This window comes from Podarcis pityusensis (genome assembly GCF_964106645.2).
Source record: "Podarcis pityusensis genome assembly, chromosome: 1".
Classification (NCBI taxonomy): Eukaryota; Metazoa; Chordata; class Lepidosauria; order Squamata; family Lacertidae; genus Podarcis; species Podarcis pityusensis.
Genome location: NC_138028.1, coordinates 119716062 through 119738005, shown reverse-complemented (window position 1 = coordinate 119738005; position 21944 = coordinate 119716062). Strand labels below are relative to the sequence as shown.

The 21944-nt window shown below is 44.5% G+C and overlaps 1 protein-coding gene across 1 annotated transcript in view; it reads left to right on the top strand.

Annotated features, from left to right (window-relative positions):
- MYO3B (myosin IIIB) overlaps window positions 1-21944 on the top strand; it is a 296654-nt gene that overhangs the window by 261740 nt on the left and 12970 nt on the right. Inside the window, exons 34-36 of the mRNA XM_080972245.1 lie at window positions 12511-12617; window positions 13014-13060; window positions 15825-15985. Coding sequence (XP_080828371.1) covers window positions 12511-12617; window positions 13014-13060; window positions 15825-15951 — 281 coding nt within the window. The 3' untranslated portion in view covers window positions 15952-15985. The remainder of the gene's footprint in view (window positions 1-12510; window positions 12618-13013; window positions 13061-15824; window positions 15986-21944) is intronic.

The window sequence follows — 21944 nt, the reverse complement described above, 5'->3', positions numbered from 1 at the left end:
AAACCAATTACCATATAAGAGTTTATTATTCATATCTAGAGAGCCTACAAGGGACACGGGTGGCACTGTGGGTTAAACCACAGAGCCTAGGACTTGCCGATCAGAAGGTCGGCGGTTCAAATCCCCACGACGGGGTGAGCTCCCGTTGCTCGGTCCCTGCTTCTGCCAACCTAGCAGTTCGAAAGCACCTCAAAGTGCAAGTAGATAAATAGGTACCACTCCGGCGGGAAGGTAAATGGCGTTTCCGTGCGCTGCTCTGGTTCGCCAGAAGCAGCTTAGTCATGCTGGCCACATGACCCGGAAGCTGTACGCCGGCTCCCTCGGCCAATAAAGCGAGACGAGCGCCACAACCCCAGAGTCGGCCACGACTGGACCTAATGGTCAGGGGTCCCTTTACCTTTACCTTTAGAGAGCCTACTGTACATAAAATGAAGGGATAAGCACAGGCCCTATCTTCAAAGCCTGCAATCTAAACAAGGCAAGGCACTCCGTGAATGGGCCTGGTGGGACGTGGTCACAGTGTGATAGCAGAGACTGTAAATTTAATCCTGTGTTCAGACAGGTAAAGCCAGGCCTTCAAGAAATACCTTCTCCCTCTTGCTTCTGCAGGATTCATGCAATGACAACAGTGGCACTTCTTAAGATAAACTTCTTATTTCAAATAATAGCAAGCAGAATCTCTTTAACAGAAATATGTGACAATTCCACCACCACAGTCAAGCATATGTGCCAGCTCCTAGGAGCCGAGGCAGTTTCAGTGCCCCCCCCCTTTTTAGGGGGCCATTTTGAAATGAATTAAATGCTTGACAATTGATTTCAGCTAGTCAACAAGTGCTGTGCATTTTTATTCCCTAGATTTAGGGAAGGGTGCCTTTTGGGGGATAAAGATTTATCCATTTGTACTTTGTCTTTTATGAAACTGTTGTGTTGGGTCGGCATCTAGTATGTACATCACCCATGAGTTGCGTGACATGTTTGTCTTTTTTAATTTAAAAGGCACTTTTGTGACCAGTGTTAGCTGGTGTGATTTATAAGGGTGTTACCTGCACATGCTCAGTAGGTCCCATTGTAAGAGCAGGCTGAGTGGAGTGTGGAGGGATGGAATAAAACATTGGGGGACAGGCAGATGACAGATTGTGGCTGTGTAAGACCCAAAAAATGGCAAGGAAAGAGGGGAGATGAGAGAAACGACATACTCCCAAACTAGGCTTCTCAGCCCTGAGCATTTTACAGTTCAGGTGGGCGAAGAAGTTCAAAGTTGGCTATGAAAGGAGACAAGGTGCAAAAATCACAGGAGATGTGTAAAAATAGTTTGAGGGACATGGAAGCGATAAGGAAAGTATCCCTGGACTTTTGACAGACAACTTTTGAAGCCACAGGGGGAAGGGAAATTTAGGGAGCTCGGTGTGTGTGCTTCACCTGCTGAATTCCCTCTTTAAAGCTGGCTGGGGAAAAGTTTTCTGACCGACAGGCCAGATCCTTTTCTCCCCAGCCAAATTTGGCCAAATTTGACAGGTAGGCAAAGAAAGGGAAAAGTTGGGAACTTTATTTCTAATGTTTTTCTGTTGTTCTTTTCTTAAAATGAACCGGTTGTTTGAAATTCAAAGATTATCTACAGAAACACTGCAAAATTAAAGAATGTTAGAGTGATGTTGGATTGAAAATAAGTGGTTTCCAGCTATACAGGATAAAGTTATAGATAGATTAAGATTAAAGATTAGGATTAAAGAAGTTTAAGGAAATGGAAATTTGGTACTTAAGAGGTAAAATTGTAATGCTATATTATATTAAGATTAAAGATTAGGATTAAAAAAGTGGAAAAGAAATTGCTGGACAAACAATTTGGACTGGAATACAAAAGAGGGAGGTATGAGGAAGCCCAGAAAATAAGTAAATCCAAAAATGGAAATGAAAAAGTGATATTGTTTTTAATTGCTCTGTTTTTTTTTCCTTTGCTTTTTGTCTTTTTGTGTTTTTCTTCTTTTTTTAGATTATGTATTGTGTATTTGTGTATTTTTTTCCCATGTTTTTCTGTCTAACTTTTTATTGAAACCTTAATAAAAATCATTTTTTTAAAAAAATGAACCGGTTGTTACAGGTAAAGAAGGAGAATGGCCAGTAAAAGTTGTCACTCGGTTAGAGAAAGTATAGGAGCCTCATAATTGTAACTTGCATGATAGGGTCAGTTACATAGACACCATGTGTCTTATTCCAGTCAACAGACAAATCTCAGGCTTAGGCCTACCACTCTGCCACTGACAGCCAAGCTAGTAGACTAGAACTCACACCATGAGTTGTATCAAATCCTCAACTGGTAGATTTTGCATATTGTGCCTCCAGATTGTCACTGTATTGAGGGAGGGGTTGAAATTTAGGTTTGTGCAATTAAGGTGGATTAAACAATTCTTTCACCCCAGCACAATAAATCCACTTTTCATTTTTGGCCTTTTTGCCATTATAAATGTGGTAGGGAAGTACCCTGAAAAGTAAAGGATGAACAAACGATTAATGGGAATCTGTATGATTACCCCACAAGCTTATCAAGAGGAATTGCTCATTGTTGTATAACTGCCCTGTAAACAAATCAGAACAAATGCTCAGTACAGACTGAACAGAACAGCCACGAAAGCTTTGTGCAAGCAAATTGGGACGAATGATGAATAAATAGATCCTATGGAGATGTGCGTGTATAGGAGAGAATTGTAAACATGGAGGCCAACAACAAAGCATCTTGTGGCACCTTGGCTCCTCATAAACATGTATGAAACAGCCTATAGAAAGAAAGGACCTTGAAAAATGTGTGATCTTTGTAATTTGAAGCATGTGATTCCACACAGAACTGGTGTCCAAAGTGAAACCATAAGTCATGAAACCACGCGGAGGGAGATGCATGGCTTCTGTTATGAGCGCCTTCAGAGAGCATGTGTGCGAGTGTGTATTCAAATGGTTCTGTTTAGAGGTTATAAACAAAAGGCAGGCTCTCCCCATTGTAGTAGAGTGTGTGCTACGGATTCTGGGATACAAGTGACATCAAAGCAACTGCGCTAATGAATTTCCTTAGCATTCATTGGCTCTATAAGTGTGCTCCATCTGAGTAAACAAAGCTGCTGTTGTTGGGAATTTGAAGCGGCTGAAAAGTTGGAATGTTTAAAAGAGAAGTTAAAAGGAAAACATTTCCCCTTGACTGCTTCAGAGTTATCAGATAGGCACATGGGTGTCTGTGGGGAGGGGCAAAGGGGGCACTTAACCACCCCCAATCCTAAATGTGTGTATTAATGTACATACACACACACATTCAGATTGTCAACAGGATGTTTAGAGTGATCTCTGAAACAATTCCAACTGAGTGCGGCTACCGGACTCTGACTCTCTGCACGTTTTTGATGAAGTCTTCCTGGTCCAGCAGGCAGCTCAGATGAATGACGCAGCTTCTGATTGAATGATGCTGCTTCTGCAAATGTTGTAATACAGTGGTACCTCGGGTTATGAACTTAATTCGTTCCGGAGGTCCATTCTTAACCTGAAACTGTTCTTAACCTGGAGCACCACTTTAGCTAATGGGGCCTCCTGCTGCCACCGCGCCGCCGGAACACGATTTCTGTTCTTATCCTGAAGCAAAGTTCTTAACCTGAAGCACTTTTTCTGGGTTAGCAGAGTTTGTAACCTGAAGCGTATGTAACCCGAGGTACCACTGTATTTGGAAACCCTAGAAACGTAATGATTATATAAGGAGTTGTGGTGCTTTGTTACGATCAGCTGAAAGGTTTGGGGGTGCTGCTGGGCCCAGCTCTGCTTTTCGAGGGGCAGGTAGAGGCAGTGGCCAAGAGGAGGAACTAAAAGGGCTAACATGTTGCTCAGGGAATGGGTAGAGAGAAACTCCTTTCCTTGGGAAACAGAAACCTAGTGCTACTTTTTTGATTGGTTCAAGGAGGTGGGAAGGCACAAGGGTTTTCTATACAGTCGTACCTCGGAAGTCGAATGGAATCCGTTCCGGAAGCCCGTTCGACTTCCAAAATGTTTAGAAACCAAAGCATGGCTTCTGATTGGCTGCAGGAAGCTCCAGAAGCCACGTCGGACGTTCGGGTTCCAAAGAACGTTCGCAAACTGGAACACTCACTTCCAGGTTTGCAGCGTTCAGGAGCCAAAATGTCCAGGTACCAAGGCGTTCGGGATCCAATGTACGACTGTACAAGGTTGCTAGAGAGGGAAAGCGAAGAAGCAGAGCTATTTCACTTTCTTTAAGCTATGGATTTCGGCAACTGCTTCAAAAAAGCAGAAGACAGCTTAGCTAGTGAGCCCTAGGCACGTCCTGAAGATACTGGTTCATATATATCCTTTTATGGATAGCTCAGTTGGTTAGAGCATGGTGCTGATTATGCCAAGCTTGCAAGTCTGATATTCCTGCATTGCAGGGGGTTGGATTAGATGATCCTCAGAATCTCTTCCAACTCTACAATTCTGTTATTCTAAGACATTGTGCAGGTAGCACCCAAAATGTCTGCCTCAAGAGACAGTAAATCTCCAAGGGCAAGGCATGAGAACATCCCGATGGAAAACACGGAGGCAGCTACCAGTCCAGTCCAGTCCAGCATCCAATAGAGGATTTGCTCTCAATATATAGCTCCCCAACTTGAACAACAGGAAACGTTGGGCATGGGTCACTATATATTAAGAGCAAATCCCCTATCAGACGTGAGCTGTTTACACAATGCTGGAACCCCTACAGAAAGTTACGGCTTCAGGCATGATAGTACACCTCCAAGAGCATTTTGCCATGCATGGCTTTCTAAATATCTTCCTTAATTAGCACATTCTGCTGCTTTGAAACACCCAAGTTGTGAAACATGAAACTCATGTTGTGGTTTTGAACTATATCTCAAGAAGTTCGTGGGACAAGGATAAGACGGGCGTTCAAACATGGTAGGAAAAGAAGGAGCACAAATCAGGGCAATCTGTCCTCAAGCAACCTTTGTCCATGGCTTATTCCTCAGCTTGGGAAAGAGCATAAACAACCCTGGCAAAGTGAATTACAGCGGTACCTTGGTTCTTCAACTTAATCCGTTCCGGGAGTCCGTTCAACTCCTGAAACCATTCAAAAACCAAGGCACGGCTTCCGATTGGCTGCAGGAGCTTCCTGCATTCAATCGGAAGGCGCAGAAGCCACACTGGACGTTCGGCTTCCGAAAAATGTTTGCAAACCGGAACACTCACTTCCAGGTTTGTGGCTTTCGGGAGCCGATTTGTTCAGGAGCCAAGCCGTTCAAGTACCAAGGTACCACTGTACTTCTCACTCATTCTGGGATAAGTCAGTGACAGCAGAGATGTTACATCATGTACCTCAAGATAGCAGCATCTACCTTGTAGGTTCATGAGAAACCCACGGAATTATCGCACTTACAGGGCCTTAGTTTGACTTTGTAAAGACTTTGCAAAGACCTTGATGCTCAAGGAAGCTGCTTCTGTTTCTGTGCCCATAAAAGTGAGATCCTGCTATCAGGATTTTCCTAGAAACTTATATGGTGCTGAAGAAATATTTCCCCCCCTTTGGAATCAACATCCTAGACCAACTTCCATTCATTCTTGTAGTATCAAGACAGAAGAAGTACATATCCCCCCATTTCCCTGAGACTTCAAGGGGGTGGGGGGATGAAATCTTGAAAGAAGAGATGCAATCCAAAGGGAAACTGGAAATTCTCAAAAGCATCAAAATACATATAAATACATATAAATTATCAAAGGAGAACAAAGACATGTTTTATTTTTTTCTTCTACAAAAATCTTCTCCCTAGGCTATAACAATGCATTACTCAGGCACAATCAATATATCTGAGCTTGAGAACCAAAGTACTTTGAAATAAATTAGACTAGTAGGAGAAGAAACAAAGAACAAATTAACATGATTTTAAACACTGCTTAAATTTTTATGAACTTGGACCTTGAAATGTTATGATGAGCTCCCAGGAGCCTGTGCTAATATTTGCCAATAATTAAGAGTTGCACTTTCATGTTCCCTCTGATGTGAAAGGTTGGAAATCAGTGTGTTTGCTATCTTTATGGTCATACTGATATATCTTTAAAATAATTGTTTATTTTCTTAATTATTAATGAAATTCTTTAAACGGCTCTATTAAATTTTATTTGTTGGTTTGTTCCTCCACCTCTTGCTGTTAATATCCTAATGCTTGAATAATCCTACTCCTCGCCCAGCTTTACATTACTTTAGATTATTTAGAAGGAATGGCAAATATAAATAAACCCTGAAACATGCAGCTCTGAGGATTTGCAAGTACCATCCTCTGAAGTATCCTGGGGAACAAACAAACTCCAACAATTTTACCTGCTTAAGGCAGGCAGTGCACCCTTAAGTAATAGGCCATTCATGAAAGTGACAAAGGGATTTCTCAAGCATTCTGTGAATATACCCCAATGAGGTATATTCGGGACTGAATATACAGTATCAGGACTGTTGCTGTTTTAATCATACTCTTGGGCTGCAATCCTGTAGCCACTTTCCCAGGTGCAAAACTCCTTGAACTCAATGGGGCTTCCTTCTGATCAGGCATATATAGGGTTGTGCAGTTAGTCCATCAAAAAGCCCTATCAAAAGAGGTCAACTTACTTCAAAAACTCGAGGGGAAAGCAGCTCTAACCTGACACCACCACCCCAGCAATCTGGAAACCGTGCAGCAACATTGTCAGTTTCAAGATGCCCTCTTTCAAAGGGGGCAGGGAAGGGCTCCCAAGAGCTCACGGCAGTAATTTCAAACATTCCCCGTTGGCTATCTTTGCAGGCTTTTAGCTGTTGGGAGGAGCAGAATTTCTCTAGACAGCAGGGAAATGTAAAATAAGACTGCTGCCCAATTCTTAGAATAAAATTCTAATCCCGTTACTTATGGGTATGATTTATTTTTTAAAGACATTGTTATCAGGGCCTCACTTTCATCTGAACTTAATATTCCTAAAACAAGTAAAGATGCAAAAGGTGTCGTGTAAAGAGAGAGGATTTTTGTTCTTCCCGCCACCACTCTTTTGAACTGAAAGGCTGTGGTGATTTCTCTCTCTCTTAAACAGAAAGCCTTGGTGTTCTGACTTACTCCGCCAGCCTAAAATTTTAAATGATGTTGCCTGGCAGGCAAATGTTCACACCCTCTTCTCTCTTAAGAGTGTATCTGAGCCACGACTGTCTCAGGTCCATGCAACCCTCTTCGCTCAAGAATGCCTTCAGCACCAATGTCTTCTTGCTGAGTTGCACCATCACAGCACCAGCAGAACTGCTTGCTAAGTTCCTACAATCACATACAGTGGTACCTTGGGTTACATACTCTTCAGGTTACATACGCTTCAGGTTACAGACTCCGCTAACCCAGAAATAGTACCTCGGGTTAAGAACTTTGTTCAGGATGAGAACAGAAATCGTGCTCCGGCGGTGCAGCGGCAGCATGAGGCCCCATTAGCTAACGTGGTGCTTCAGGTTAAGAGCAGTTTCAGGTTAAGAACAGACCTCCGGAACGAATTAAGTACTTAACCCGAGGTACCACTGTACACCAGGCATGTCCAACTCCCAAGAAACTGCGATCTACTCACAGTATAAAAAGACTGGCTGTGATCTACCCATTTTCATTGCCAAGAGTTGTTGAGATTTTTTTAGGGGAGGGTTGGCCAAAGTTGTTAAGCTATTATTTTTTATTATTATTTTTTTGTGTGGAGAGTAGACTACAAAGTTTTTGAGCTTTTTTGGGGGGGCAGGGTTGGCCAAAGTTGCTGAGCTATTTTGGACGGGATCTACAAAGAACACTAAGGTGGTCAATAAACCACGATCCACCTGGGACACCCCTGTGATCAACCGGTAGATCGTGATTGACCTGTTGGACATGCCTGAGATACACCCCTCTCCATTTTCCACATGGTTAGAACAGGGATAGCTCTACTCTCCACCATCAGAGGCACTGGTGAGCAATGAAGAAGCACAGACCCCCATTAAAACGCCACCAGAATCGGTAATCCTTGTACAGCAATGGTATCGAAACTCCCGTATTTTTCGCTCCAATAGAGGCACCTAGTTTTTAGAGGAGGAAAACAAGAAAAAAAATATTCTGAATGAAACAGTGGATGTATGATTTTTGTGGTTCATGCTGTGGCCACAGACATGTGATTTGACAGTGAGTTTGGGGTAGCCCAATGCAAAAATCCATGTGGATCTGTGCTTTGTAACCACGTTTTTGCGCCATTGCGGCCCCACGAAAAGGTGCGTGGGTTTTTTTTGGTGCAGGCTGTAGCCATGGACATGCTATGTGATCTGATGGTGAATTTGGAGTGACCCAATACAAAAATCTTGAGGATCCATGTGGATCGGTGCTTTGTAACCACGTTTTTGCGCCATTGCAGCCCCAGGCAACAGTGGGTGCATGATTTTCTCGATCTACTAAAATACAGCAAATTCAGACAGAAGTTTTAATATAGCTGCATAGGATCTGTGTGTGTCCGGAGCTAGCTAACCAAGAGTGGTAGTCTAAGGGTTCACCTCATGGGGGAGTGGGGAATAGGAATGGGTCTGCTTGTCTGTGCTCTGTATAAACTGCTTATCTAGCTAGGCATCTTTAGAATGAACGCTCGACAATAGTTTCTCAATCACAGGCTTTCATGGCCAGCCATTGATGTAGAGCCATTCCAGTTTATACCACAATATATGAACAATTGCTAATTTAATGTGCAAGATCCAGGTGTCTCCTCTCAAGAAAGCGTTTCTGTTCTGAGGATATGGCAGTCTTTAAGGTGCCGCAAAATTCTGCATTGTTTTATGTGTTCTTGCATTTCCTGGCCTTCAGAAGCCACTGTTTTTCCTTCCCCCTTTATTTTCAGGGTAACAGTGTCCCAGATGAAGTGGGCTCTGGTCCACAAAAGTTTATGCCATAATAAATCTGTTGCCACAAGACCCTTGTGGGATAACCAGCCTCATATAACCAACACGCTTAAGTCTAATTGTTGCATGAATGGGTTATTACCATAGAGTAAGCTGTCCTGCTAGGATTAGCTCACCTAGGGAGGGACTAGGCAATCAAGACTTTGTTCCCCTCCAATCTACTAGAGAAGCTTAATGTTCCTATATCAATAATTTAGGCATTTTCACCACTGTAACTAAGCCAAGTTCTACAGCCTGTGCAACTATTTCTGAATGCTGTATGGAAAACCACAGGAACATGACTTTTGGAGAGTTTGTAAGTAAAGCATTTTTAACTTTCTAAATGTGTAGTCTTTTTCTATGTTAGGGTAAGAGGGATGTTTTGGAAGTCACAATGGCATATTTCAAAGGTCTAACAGTCTGTATTTCCATGGTTTACTTTGCTGCATATTTTGTGATTTTAAATCTCTTCTGGGGTTATCTCACCAAAGAGGACTTGTGGAAAACCTGGATCTTGGAAGTCTCCTTTCTATATACCTGTTTTTTTCTTGCCACCAACAACCCTTACCTGTTTCTTCTGAGTTCATACCCATTACTTTTGTCTCTCTCCAGACCTGAAGTTTATCTGAGAGAGGGAGAGGGAGTGTGTGTGTGTGTGTGTGTGTGTGTGTGTGTGTGTGTGACCAAATGGGAGTGAGCCCACAGGAGATGGTCATCAGTGGATAGCTGACATAGCTGGGGTTGTAGGAGCCAGGTCGGCTCAATTTGCAAGGCTACCCAGGCACTCAGGGATTTGGTGTTGGATGGAGAGACATGCTAGATATAGAGCATCTGAGGCATTAAAGGTAAAGGGACCCCGGACCTTAGGTCCAGTCATGGCCGACTCTGGGGTTGCGACGCTCATCTCGCTTTATTAGCCGAGGGAGCCAGTGTACAGCTTCTGGGTCATGTGGCCAGCATGACTAAGCCGCTTTTGGCGAACCAGAGCAGTGCACGGAAACGCTGTTTACCTTCCCGCCAGAGCAGTACCTCTTTATCTACTTGCACTTTGACGTGCTTTCAAACTGCTAGGTTGGCAGGAGCTGGGACCGAGCAATGGGAGCTCACTCCGTCGCGGGGAGTCGAACCTTGTCCTTCTGATCAGCAAGTCCTAGGCTCTGTGGTTTAACCCGCAGCACCACCTTAACCCACAGCGCCACCCCTGAGGCATTACACTTGCGCTAATAATTTTTCTCAGTTTGTGTAGTCTTTTAAATAAACAATAGCCAATAGGTGAATGAGTTGCTTGACCTACCCGTAACCTTAATTTTATGAGTGGATAAAAACGTATGAAAATGATTTGCAAAATCTGTCTAATGACACAGCAGAGAGCACATGTTAATATGGTTTCCTCCAGATATGGTTGTCTGTGATAAACGCTACCAGATTTCCCCCCACACCCACCCATCGTATTTTAGGCTACTTACACAAGGAAGACAAATGGGCTCAGCGAAAGGGCATTTCCTTTGGAGGATGCAAGCTACAGACCACCCAAGAGCCATGCAGCAGCGATGGTATCAAGCTGAAAAGCTAGCACAGGGCTTTGCTGAGTCTGAGAATGCAGATAGCTGAGATAGGCACATTGAATCCATTGTGAAAACAGGCATGAGATAACTTTTTAACATAAATATAAATTTAAAAATAGCCTTTGTTGTGTGTCCAGCTGGTGGTGAGAAATGGACTGTGTACAGTGACAGAGCAATGAAATAAATAGATTAGCTTAGCATTTCAAGAGGTCTTTTGACATCCCCTCTTGCCTTAAGAACCTTATAGGCTGACAGTGGCAGTTGCTTCTATAATTGTGGTAAAGGTAAAGGGACCCTGACCATTAGGTTCAGTCGTGGCCGACTCTGGGGTTGCGGTGCTCATCTCACTTTATTGGCCAAGGGAGCCGGCGTACAGCAAGTAGATAAATACTTCTGGCGGGAAGGTAAACGGCGTTTCCATGCGCTGCTCTGGTTCGCCAAGCTGGCCACATGACCCGGAAGCTGTACGCCGGCTCCCTTGGCCAATAAAGCAAGATGAACGCCACAACCCCAGAGTCGGCCACAACTGGACCTAATGGTCAGGGGTCCCTTTACCTTCACCTTAACATTTAATGAGGTAAATTTTATTAAGAAAAAAAGAAGGTAAATAAGTGGCTAAAGAAATGCTAAGATGTAAGTGAATATTTATGAAAGCCAGAGAGTGGGATGGGGGGAAGTCGAAGCTCAGTTTGAGCAATGCTTTTGATGATGAGATTATGTAATGGAATGTGATTATGATAAAATGTAAACTTAATAAAATTATTATTAAAAAAAAAAAAAGAACTTGGCATAAGGGTTCCTGGGGTGAAAGAGCCCGTTTTCATCTATGATGGTGAAGCAAAATGTTCCAAACTGCACCAATTTGGATGCCTCTTGAGATATCATCACAAGATATCTTAGAACCATTTGGTGTGACGGTTCTAAGACTGTGCCAAGGATCTGCAAAGGGTAGCCTTTCAAACTGCCCTGCCTGTGCCTGATAGTCAAACTGAGCAGAATTGAAACCTCCACTCATAAGCTGGTGAGCGCTGGGTGCAAGCCTGGTAGCTGCAGGGGTCTGTTCCACCTGTGTTTTAGCTACATGTGACCTGCTAGGAAAGCAGACGCCTGCAGGATTCAAAAGGGAGTGACCAAGACTGCATAAGTCCAAAGGCAGAAAGATTCCATGACTGGGGTGGGGGATCAGAGAAGAACCAGTTACCACCCCCAAGTTCGGCCTGTGGTAGAATTTGGTCAGTCTCTTACAATCAGTTATGGCTCCAGTGGCAATAGTCACATTTCAACATTGGGGTTATGGCCCCGATGGCAGCAGTTTCTTAGACGTTATGGGCAGAGCCAGATACTTTCAGCTAGTATCTTATATTTGGGGAGGTGGGGAATGCAACAGCTGCTACTGCTACAGTGGTACCTCTGGTTATGAACTTAATTCATTCCAGAGGTCCGTTCTTAACCTGAAACCATTCTTAACCTGAGGTACCACTTTAGCTAATGGGGCCTCCTGCTGCCGCCGCGCCACTGGCGCACGATTTCTGTTCTCATCCTGAGGTAAAATTATTAACCTGAGGTACTACTTCCAGGTTAGCGGAGTCTGTAACCCGAGGTGTTTGTAACCTGAGGTACCACTGTACTAGCAGTTATATCTTAGCTTGTTGCCACAACACTGAAATATATGATAACTATATAGATAGTTTGTATTTACTCCAGGATTACTACATCCCCCTGTTCAATTCAGCATCGAACCCAAGCTGGTTTTGGGGGTAGCTTACCCAGGAGCCCATCCACACCTTTAACATTTAGTTGAACCAAGGTGGTGAATCTTGCCTTCAGACCACACCCTGGGATTAGAAAACAAATGCAAAGTTTTTGCTCAGTTTTATTCCAAGCTCAACACTGTATCCAGTTTCTACGTGCCTACATAGAACGGCACAGGTTGCGGGGGAATCAACCCTGGAATTAGGAAGCCAGAGCTCTTTTGATTGTAAAATATGCTGAGACATTTACAGCACCTGGCGTGGCGGAGATCTAAATTGTGTTGTCGTCCTGTAGGTTCCCCAAGCTGCCTCAAACAGAAGCTCAAAACGCCCCGTCGAAGGTGTCAGCAGCCTAAAGTGCTGAATAGCCCTGAGGACAACGTGTATTATAACCAGTTAAATGTGAGTTCAAAGTGGCAATAAAGCAGTTTTACTGGCTTTGTCTCCAGTTAATAATTTTGTTATTGATACCTGTTCCAACCCCTCCAGTTCCCCCACCCCGTTGCCCCCACCCCACCCTGACGTTCTTCAGCTCTCGTCTTGAACATGTGCTTATGCTCTTTATCTGTTGCTTTCATGTCAGGATGTCTGCCTTCACGGTGAATAATTGATGTGGTTTATCAAAGACGAGCAAGATGCATGCTTCATCAGGCTCGCTTGAGCCCTTTGATCAAAAAAATTATGCTGTGACTTCTGATATTATCAGCATCTGCTTGCATTCAACACAAAATCACTTTGAATTAAAAATTAACGACTTGCTGCCTTGCTTTGACTGTGTGTTCTTGGCCCTCTCCACAGGGAGCTCTAGAATATCAAGGGAGCAAGAGGAAGCCAAGAAAACTTGGGTAAATAGCTATCTTCTTAGTTCTAAGCAACTGTAAACAGAAGAAGGTCCTTTGTGATATTACAGAAAACGCACAAACTTTCTGGAGAGAATTCTAAAAATAAACAGCCAGACTCAATATAGCAACCTTGGGTATTCTGCTACAGAAGCAAACAGAAAACGGCGTCTAATCTTGTCTGTTAAAACGTGGCAACCATCTCTTGCAAGACTGAGGGCAACCGGACAGGTTCTTCTTGATGGAATTTCTGCAAAGTTTTGATTTTTCTTTCTTTGTTTTGTAATGGGTTTGATAGAAGGAGTGGACTGGGAGTCCTAGAAGCAAATGTCCACCAACTGTCTGCACTGGCTCAGAATGAGGGGCAGTAAAATGCAGAAGTCCTTTCTGGTCTCTGACATGGACCAGCTGAAGGGAGAAAAGGCAGAAAAGGCAAACAAAGCATTTGTTCCTCAAAAGAGGCGGTCCATTTTCATTCTTGGCTGTGGTCTGCTTTGTTTGCGACTCCTTTTCCCTTACGCAGATTCAGTTTCCTTAAAGGGAAAATCATGCACACTCTCAATTATGAAGTGTCCTGTTCTTGTTTTCCAGTGAATCCCTAGATCAGATAGCCACCGAGTACATCAGTTATAAAGCATGCTAGCAACAACCACCACCTGACCCTCAAAAGCCATCCCAGATAAAATAACCTTATGATGCTTCTGAACCTCAAATGTGATTCAGACATATCTGCATTTTATATAACTTGCTTGTATTGGTGTTTTAAAATTGTAAACCAGCTTGGATGCCTTGGTAGAACGGCATCCAAATAAAGTGTGTTGTGAGGGAATGGATACAGTTAAAGAGTATATAAATCCAAATAAAGTGTGTTGTGAGGGAATGGATACAATCAAAGAAAGCTGTGCTTGGTCCCCATTGACATCAATGAAACACAAGTCATAATTAACTCGCCCCCTTGATTTCACTGCAGCCTAGGTTCAACTGAGTCTGAATCCAACCCAATTTGTTTGTGAACATTCATTTAAGATTTCCTTTAGTATGTTATGATCCTTTGTTGTTTCGTGTGTGTGTTTACAAATAATAGTTCGACAAATTACCACTATTACTACTACTTTTTGTGTATGCTGTCTGGGAACGGCATCTTGTCTTATAGAGAGAATCACGCTAGCAATGCAGTTACCTTCTCCTAGTGCCATATAGGAACAGTTTTTTATCTCAGTGTGCAATTTTTAATAACCACTCAGGGCAGGACCAAGGGAGCCTGTTGAGCAAGTGGAAAACACTTCCATTCACACAAGGGAGGAGGCCTCCAATTTCTTACCAGTGTGTCTCTCACCTAAAGCTCCCCATAACACCCCACACTGTTCCAGAGCATCTCCTGACCTACCCTTGGGGCAGGGAAACAAGGAGCCACAGCAAGGAAGAGGAGGCAGGAAACCTTCCGTGTGTAAAATTCCCCTTGCAGTTCTTAGGATCCATCCACAAAGTTTAAGCAGCCCATAAGCAGTGGTGCTTGAAGTGCAGGTCGGTTCCCACGAGGCAAGACACAGTGATAACAGCAAGAACGTTTATTGAACTAACAGAACTGGACAACAGGGCCAAAGCAACTGCTTCTATACATTTCTGAAGGCCTGGGCCACTCCCACTCCCAATGCCATTGGCTGTCTAAACTTCCAAGCTGCGAATCATGACTCAGAGTTTAAGGGCCAATGGCAGAGGCCCAAATCCTGAAATGTTCTGTGATTGGATATCATGTATCGAATCAAAACACAGGGGCTCAGAATCCTTAGTCCAGACTCAAGTTCAGGCAAACACAGACCACTGAATACGTAACAGTGCTATTCCATTACATGAATATCCGTTGACTATGTGCACGACGCCACAGCTTAATTGCTGGGGATTTTTGTCATTGATCAACTATCCACCAGAAGTGGAACCTTCTCATTGTGTGAAGCTTCTGTGAGTTATTCAGGAAGCATCTTGGTTATTTTAGAAGTATGGCTGATCACTTAAAAACAAAGAAGGACTGCACTGACTTCGTGTGGCATGGATTTGTAAGAATCATTTGACAGAAACCCAAATCATGGCTTTCCTCACTATAGAAACTTTGAAACACCATAAATCCAGACTGTATTATTGACGAATGATTCATACATAGCTCCTAAGCAGGTAGTAGCATGCTATGTTCCTGGGTTTTAAAGCCTGGAAGAGTCCTAACTCAAAGCCAACACCTTAAATTGATCCCAGTGACTCTAGGGAGCTAGTGCATGTCTACTCTGAAGTAGGCCCCACTGAGTTCAGCTGGACTCACTCCCAGGTTAATGTGCTTATGATTGCAGCTACAGTGTATTATTCTTTGAGGCTCGGCCCAGAGAAGCCATATACTTCACCTAGGGTTGCCATATTTCAAAAAGTGAAAATCAACAAAAGTTGTTGAGCTTTATTTGTAAAATCTCAACGGAAAAATGAGCTCTTTTTAATGAAATCTGCCAAAATCTACACTTCTGACACGGGCTGCCATACGTCCAGATTTTCCCAGACATTTCAGCGATTTCCACCCAGACACTGTTTACAAGGGCCAAATACCAGCTATGTCCAGAAAATTCATGGCAACCCTAACTTCACCAGCCAACAGTCAGTCATCAAGCACAAGATTGTTTTTGTTCTACCACCCATATGAAAGCACATTTTGTACCCAGTAAACATAAACTTCTAAAAAAAAATGGGGTGAGCCATTCAGAATGGTTTGTGTTTCCTTCTTTTTCCTCAGGCAAATAAAAGTGCTTGATTGGGAGGATGAGTATTACAAATCATTGTCAGCCGCAGATTCCATCACAGAGGAGGAAAACACATTCCAAGCTCTTCCTTCTTCCAGAGGAGTGTCCTTTCGGAGCTGAACTTTTACCACTTAACTCTTTTGGTACAATGCTGGTAAGAAACTTAACATATGCTTCTCATTTCTGGTTCACATGTGTGCATGTGGTATGCACATTGCCAATCAGAAGGTTGGAGATTCGAATCCCCGCAACAGGGTGAGCTCCCGTTGTTTGGTCAACCTAGCAGTTCAAAAACACGTCAAAGTGCAAGTAGATAAATAGGTACCGCTCCGGCAGGAAGGTAAACGGCGTTTCCATGCGCTGCTCTGGTTCGCCAGAAGCGGCTTAGTCATGCTGGCCACATTACCTGGAAGCTGTACGCCGGCTGCCTCGGCCAATAAAGCGAGATGAGCGCCACAACCCCAGAATCAGCCATGACTGGACCTAATGGTCAGGGGTCCCTTTACCTTTACCTTTTTACATAATACTTTAAATACATATTTTGGGAGCACCTTGACGTACGCTATTTGACAACATAGGCAGAACAGGAAGAGATTCAACAAATGCTGGTGTCTACCTTGGTTCTGTATCCTGCATACACACCATACATTTAAAGCACAATTTTATTTTATTTTATCCCCCCCCCCACGCTCTATAATCAATTTTATTAAGTTTTCAAAAGTTTAACATATAATCCTCAGTACATCATAAATTTATCTTCTTTTCCACTTCCCACCTCATTTTCCATGGTGTTTTTATTTATCCCCCTCTGCTGCACACTACCTTCGATTTCTTATCCCATAACAACAATACTGTATTCTCTAAATCCTTCGGTTGCTCATAATTTAAATCCTGCTCACGAGTTCATCATATAGTGGTACCTTGGGTTACATACTTAATTCGTTCCGGAGGTCCATTCTTAACCTGAAACTGTTCTTAACCTGAAGCACCACTTTAGCTAATGGGGCCTCCCACTGCTGCCGCGCTGCCACTACACAATTTCTGCTCTCATCCTGAAGCAAAGTTCTTAACCTGAGGTACTATTTCTGGGTTAGCGGAGTCTGTAACCTGAAGCATCTGTAACCCGAGGTACCACTGTACTGTAATATTTCCTTAAATAGTCTGAAAAGGGCTTTCATTCTTCCACAAAACAATCATCATTAGGTTTTCTTATTTTAGCTCTTAACTTTGCAAGTTCAGCATACAGTGGTACCTTGGTTCTCGAACTTAATCCGTTCAGGAAGTCCGTTTGATGCCTGAAACCATTTGGAAACCAAGGCACAGCTTCTGATTGGCTGCAGGAGCTTCCTACACTCAAGAGGAAGCCACATCGGACATTCAGCTTCCAAAAAACATTCGCAAACCGGGACACTTACTTCCGCGTTTGCAGTGTTCGGGAGCCAATTTGTTCGTCAACTAAGCCGTTTGAGAACCAAGGCACCACTGTAATCCATTGCCTTGCTTATCCATTCTTCTTTGGTGGGAACTTCTTCTTCCTTCCATTTAAAGCACAATTTTACCCCAAAAAGAGTCTTGTAAACAGTAGCATAGGCCTCCACAAAGCTACAACTCCCAACACACTGAACAAACTCCAGTTCCCAGGATTCCTAATGGAGGGGGAACGACTTGCTTTAAATATATGGTATGTATGCAGCCCAAGAGAAGGCAAGAAAAGGTAAATCAAAACATCAATGTGGCAGCCTTGTCTCAAAATGATGGCTTGTTTCTATAACAGAATATCTTGCTAGCTGTAATGGAATGGAATGGAGGGGTCATAGCCTAGTGGTAGAGCAACTGCCTTGCAAGCAGAAGGTGGCAAGTTCAATCCCCCACCACAGGGGTCCCCAAACTAAGGCTCGTGGGCCGGATAAGGCCTGAGGGACTCATTTATCCGGCCCACGGCGACTGCCGCCACCTGCTGCCGCTGCCCACTCTTACCGCTGCTGCGCTGCGCGGCTGCCCACTTCCGGGTCAGAGGAGCACCGGAATTAGCTTTTGCGCATGCGCAAGCGTTATTTCCTTTGCACATCCGGGTTGGAGGAGGCCCGTGCACATGCGCACAAGCTATTTCTGGTGCTCCTCCAACCCGAAAGTGCACCAGAAACAGCGTGTGCGCACGTGTATGGGCACGGCCTCCCTGCCCTCTGGCCTGCCACGCGATTGGCGCTGGAGACGCCGGCCCAAGGCGCGGTAAGTTTGCTGACCCCTGCCCCAGCATCTTCAGGTACGAAGAGACACCTGCCTTAAACCTTGGAGAGCCACTGCAAGTCAGTGCAGATAGTAATGTGCTGGATGGACCAAGGGCCTGACTCTGTATGAAGCAGCTTCCTCTGTTGCTGTGCACGGCATGAGTTAGGGTGACTCCTGCAGCTTTGGCCTCGTAAACAAAACATGACACAGCATTGGAGGAGGCATTCTGAGACACAGCCGAACTCTGAAAACTGGAGTAGATTCATAAGGCGAGGAATAATTAGCACAGTGGAGGAATCTAGTATAGCCTCCGTTCAAAAGGCTGAATGCGTGCTTTTCGACGTCATCTTGTCAAACGGTATTTTGTGATAGAACGTGTGGCTCATGTTTCCCCAGAGGAGAAACATGCACACATTTTCAAAGAGCCTAGGCGGTAGAACAGTTAAGAGCCTATTACCGAATCGCTTGATTTAGCATTTTATGACGTGAAGTTGGAAATAGTTAGACCGGAGCCAAGACTTTGCAGCACCTCGGGAAAATAAATTATATGGTCTGTTGTTGGGTGCCATTCATGTGGACTCTCAGGTCGCTATGTGTCGCCTTTCAGCCACACTGTGCAACCGGCAGTGGTGTGCATTGCCTTGTTCTCCTGACCCCTTGGTATGGGGGAAACAGTGGGTAGCTAAAATGGACAGGAGCCCACTACGGGTTCCTGATTTTAGCCCTGATAGGCAGTTCCTGATGGTGGGCTAGGAAAAGCAGGATGGTATGCTTTCATTGATTTAATGGGAAGGCACCAGCTTTAACGAGTGATGGGAAAATTGAATTGGTGGGGCTGTATTGAGGCCTACCTAGGCTCCCTTGCACCCTTGGCAAGGAGCTGTATTCGGGCCTCCAAAGCCAGGAGAGACCATGGACCAGAAAACTCCAAACGATTGCTTTCCGTCTCCTTTCACACTTCAGCCACTGCCATCAGGGTCAGGTCTGCTCGGCTCGGCTCGGCCTCCCCTCATCCACTTCCTCCTCCAGCATTCTGTCTGTCAGTCTGCCTTCCTGCCTACCTCTCTCCTTCACATAGCTGTCAACTTACAGATTTGAAAATAAGGGACCAGCAGCCAAAATAAGGGATTTTCCGGGCACAGGTATGTTCAGCTTCTGAGCCCCTCCGAGCCAAAGGCAGAAAGCCCAGCCAGCAGCCAAACGAAGCCTCAAGCAGTGGTTCCCACAGCGCAGCAACCCGGCAAAGGGGATGCAGCAAGGAAAACCACCGTCATCTCTCTGCTGGGAAGCACTGAGCAAAGGCGAGTCCCCAGGCAATGCAGCCGATTTGATCGGCACAAGGCATGCAAGCTCCACCCCCCAGTCGTTCTTAGACTCCTTATTGGGTGAGCAACGCATCCAAGCAACACAGTTGGAGCCTCCCTCCTCCCTGGCCGGCAGGGAGGGAAGGAAGGAGAGGAGCTGCTTCCTTTGAAACCCGGGAAATTTAAGGGACATCATCAATAAGGGACAGCAGCGGGACATGGCGCTGGGATAAGGGAGTTTCCCACCAAATAAGGGACGGTTGACAACTATGCTCCTTCCACATGCTGTCTTCCCTTCCTCCTCCTCCTCCTGCAAGTCAAGAAGCAAAGCTACAGGGAACCAGGCGGAGGGCCTTCTTGGTAGTGGCGCCCACCCTGTGGAACGCCCTCCCACCAGATGTCAAGGAAATAAACAACTATCTGACTTTTAGAAGACATCTGAAGTCAGCCCTGTTCAGGGAAGTTTTTAATGTGTGACATTTTAATGTATTTTTAATCTTTGTTGGAAGCCGCCAGAGTGGCTGGGGAAACCCAGCCAGATGGGCGGGGGTACAAATATTATTATTATTATTATTATTATTATTATTATTATGTCGCACATCCACATTGCAGCAGCTGGTAGTGGTAGCAGCTCCTCTTCCTCCTCCTCTCCACAGCCAGTGAGTTACCTTTATCCACGGGGAGGGGCTCAAACTCTGCATTTGAGGACCCCCTCCCCCTGAAAAAGGGTGCCTTGCTCCATGGCAGCAGAGGACAGAGCTCAACTGCTTCTCTCTCAGGGGCAGCGCCGCAGAGGTTGGCTGGCTGCCTCTCACTTGGGGGCAGTGCTGCTGCCGCCTGCTAACTTTGTGGGTGCCCGGCCCCCGGCATTATATTCTTGTGGGTGTCCAAGCTCCCACGGTCCCCTAGAGTTAGCTCCTATTGCCTATACCAGGGGTAGGCAACCTAAGGCCCGGGGGCCAGATGCGGCCCAATTGCCTTCTCCATCTGGCCCTCGGATGGTCCAGGAATCAGCGTGTTTTTACATGAGTAGAATGTGTGCTTTTATTTAAAATGCATCTCTGGGTTATTTGTGGGGCCTGCCTGGTATTTTACATGAGTAGAATGTGTGCTTTTATTTAAAATGCATCTCTGGGTTATTTGTGGGGCATAGGAATTCGTTCATTATTTTTTTTCAAAATATAGTCCGGCCTCCCACATGGTCTGAGGGACGGTGGACCGGCCCACAGCTGAAAAAGGTTGCTGACCCCTGGCCTATACAATGTATGCTTTCTGTTTAGAGTCACTGGCAGCACCCAGTATGGACTAGTGACATGAATTGGCCTGTACACTAGAGGAATTCCATTTCCATTTGGTTCATTGGTATCAAGGTGAAACCTGCTTGATGCAATTCAGTTAAAGGTGGTTTGCTGTCTTCCTGCTTTTGACTGGGAGACTGGATCAAATTTTCCTGAAAGCCACACTTTGTGGAAGTTAAAGGGTGGAGGCACTGAATGTAATTTTGTACTACTATTAATTGCTGGCAAACAGCTAGAGAAAAGCAGCCTCAGAGGCGTTTTGATCCCTGTGGTTGGGACTGGCACTGCAAATGCCACTGCCAATTCCTTATCATTCCTTCTCAGCCTATCGTTTGCAAATAAATGGATTGTTTTCCCCAAAGACCCTGTGAAGAGGAGCACCGCTCTGGTCTTCCACCACTCAGGAAAGGGACAGAGAAATATTTAAGTACAAGGGGTTTTTATTTTATTTCCCACTTCCCAAATCTCTTTATTGGATACTTGTCAAACCAAGTTTCACAATACATTATATTACTTTGGTTACACAAAAGAAACTTACTTTGGTTAAAGAAAGGAAAAACAAAGGGGGGAAGGCAATGCGTTTCTGTCAAGAAAGTAGTTACTGGTAAACTGTTTAAGTACAAGTTTGCAAGTAAATATCTCCAAGCACCCGGCTGGTCCTGTTTAGCAGAAATGTCAGAACTGTGCAACTGTCAAGGCCAGGGGACAAGTCAAGGATTGGTATTGAGGGAATCGAGCCAGAAATTCAGAACCAGTTAACAAGGAAGGAGACACTATCATTACCTAGGCAAAGCTCTGAACATGAAGTCTTTATAGCCCTTCCTGTTCAGGAGAGCCAATAACCAGCCTGGGTAGGTAAAGTCACTCCAATACTTGGTAGTCAGATGGACATGGAGAAATGCCACCTAGATCCTATAATAATAATGTTATTATTTATACCCCGCGAATCTGGCTGGGTTTCCCCAGCCACTCTGGGCAGCTCACAACAGAATTAATGATAATAATGATGGTGATGGTGGTGATGATAATAAACCAATAAAACATCAGACATTAAAAACTTCCCTAAACAGAGCAGCCTTCAGATGTCTTCTAAAAGTCAGATACAGTGGTACCTCGGGTTAAGTACTTAATTCGTTCCGGAGGTCTGTTCTTAACCTGAAACTGTTCTTAACCTGAAGCACCACTTTAGCTAATGGGGCCTCCTGCTGCCGCCGCGCCACCGGAGCACGATTTCTGTTCTCATCCTGAAGCAAAGTTCTTAACCCGAGGTAATATTTCTGGG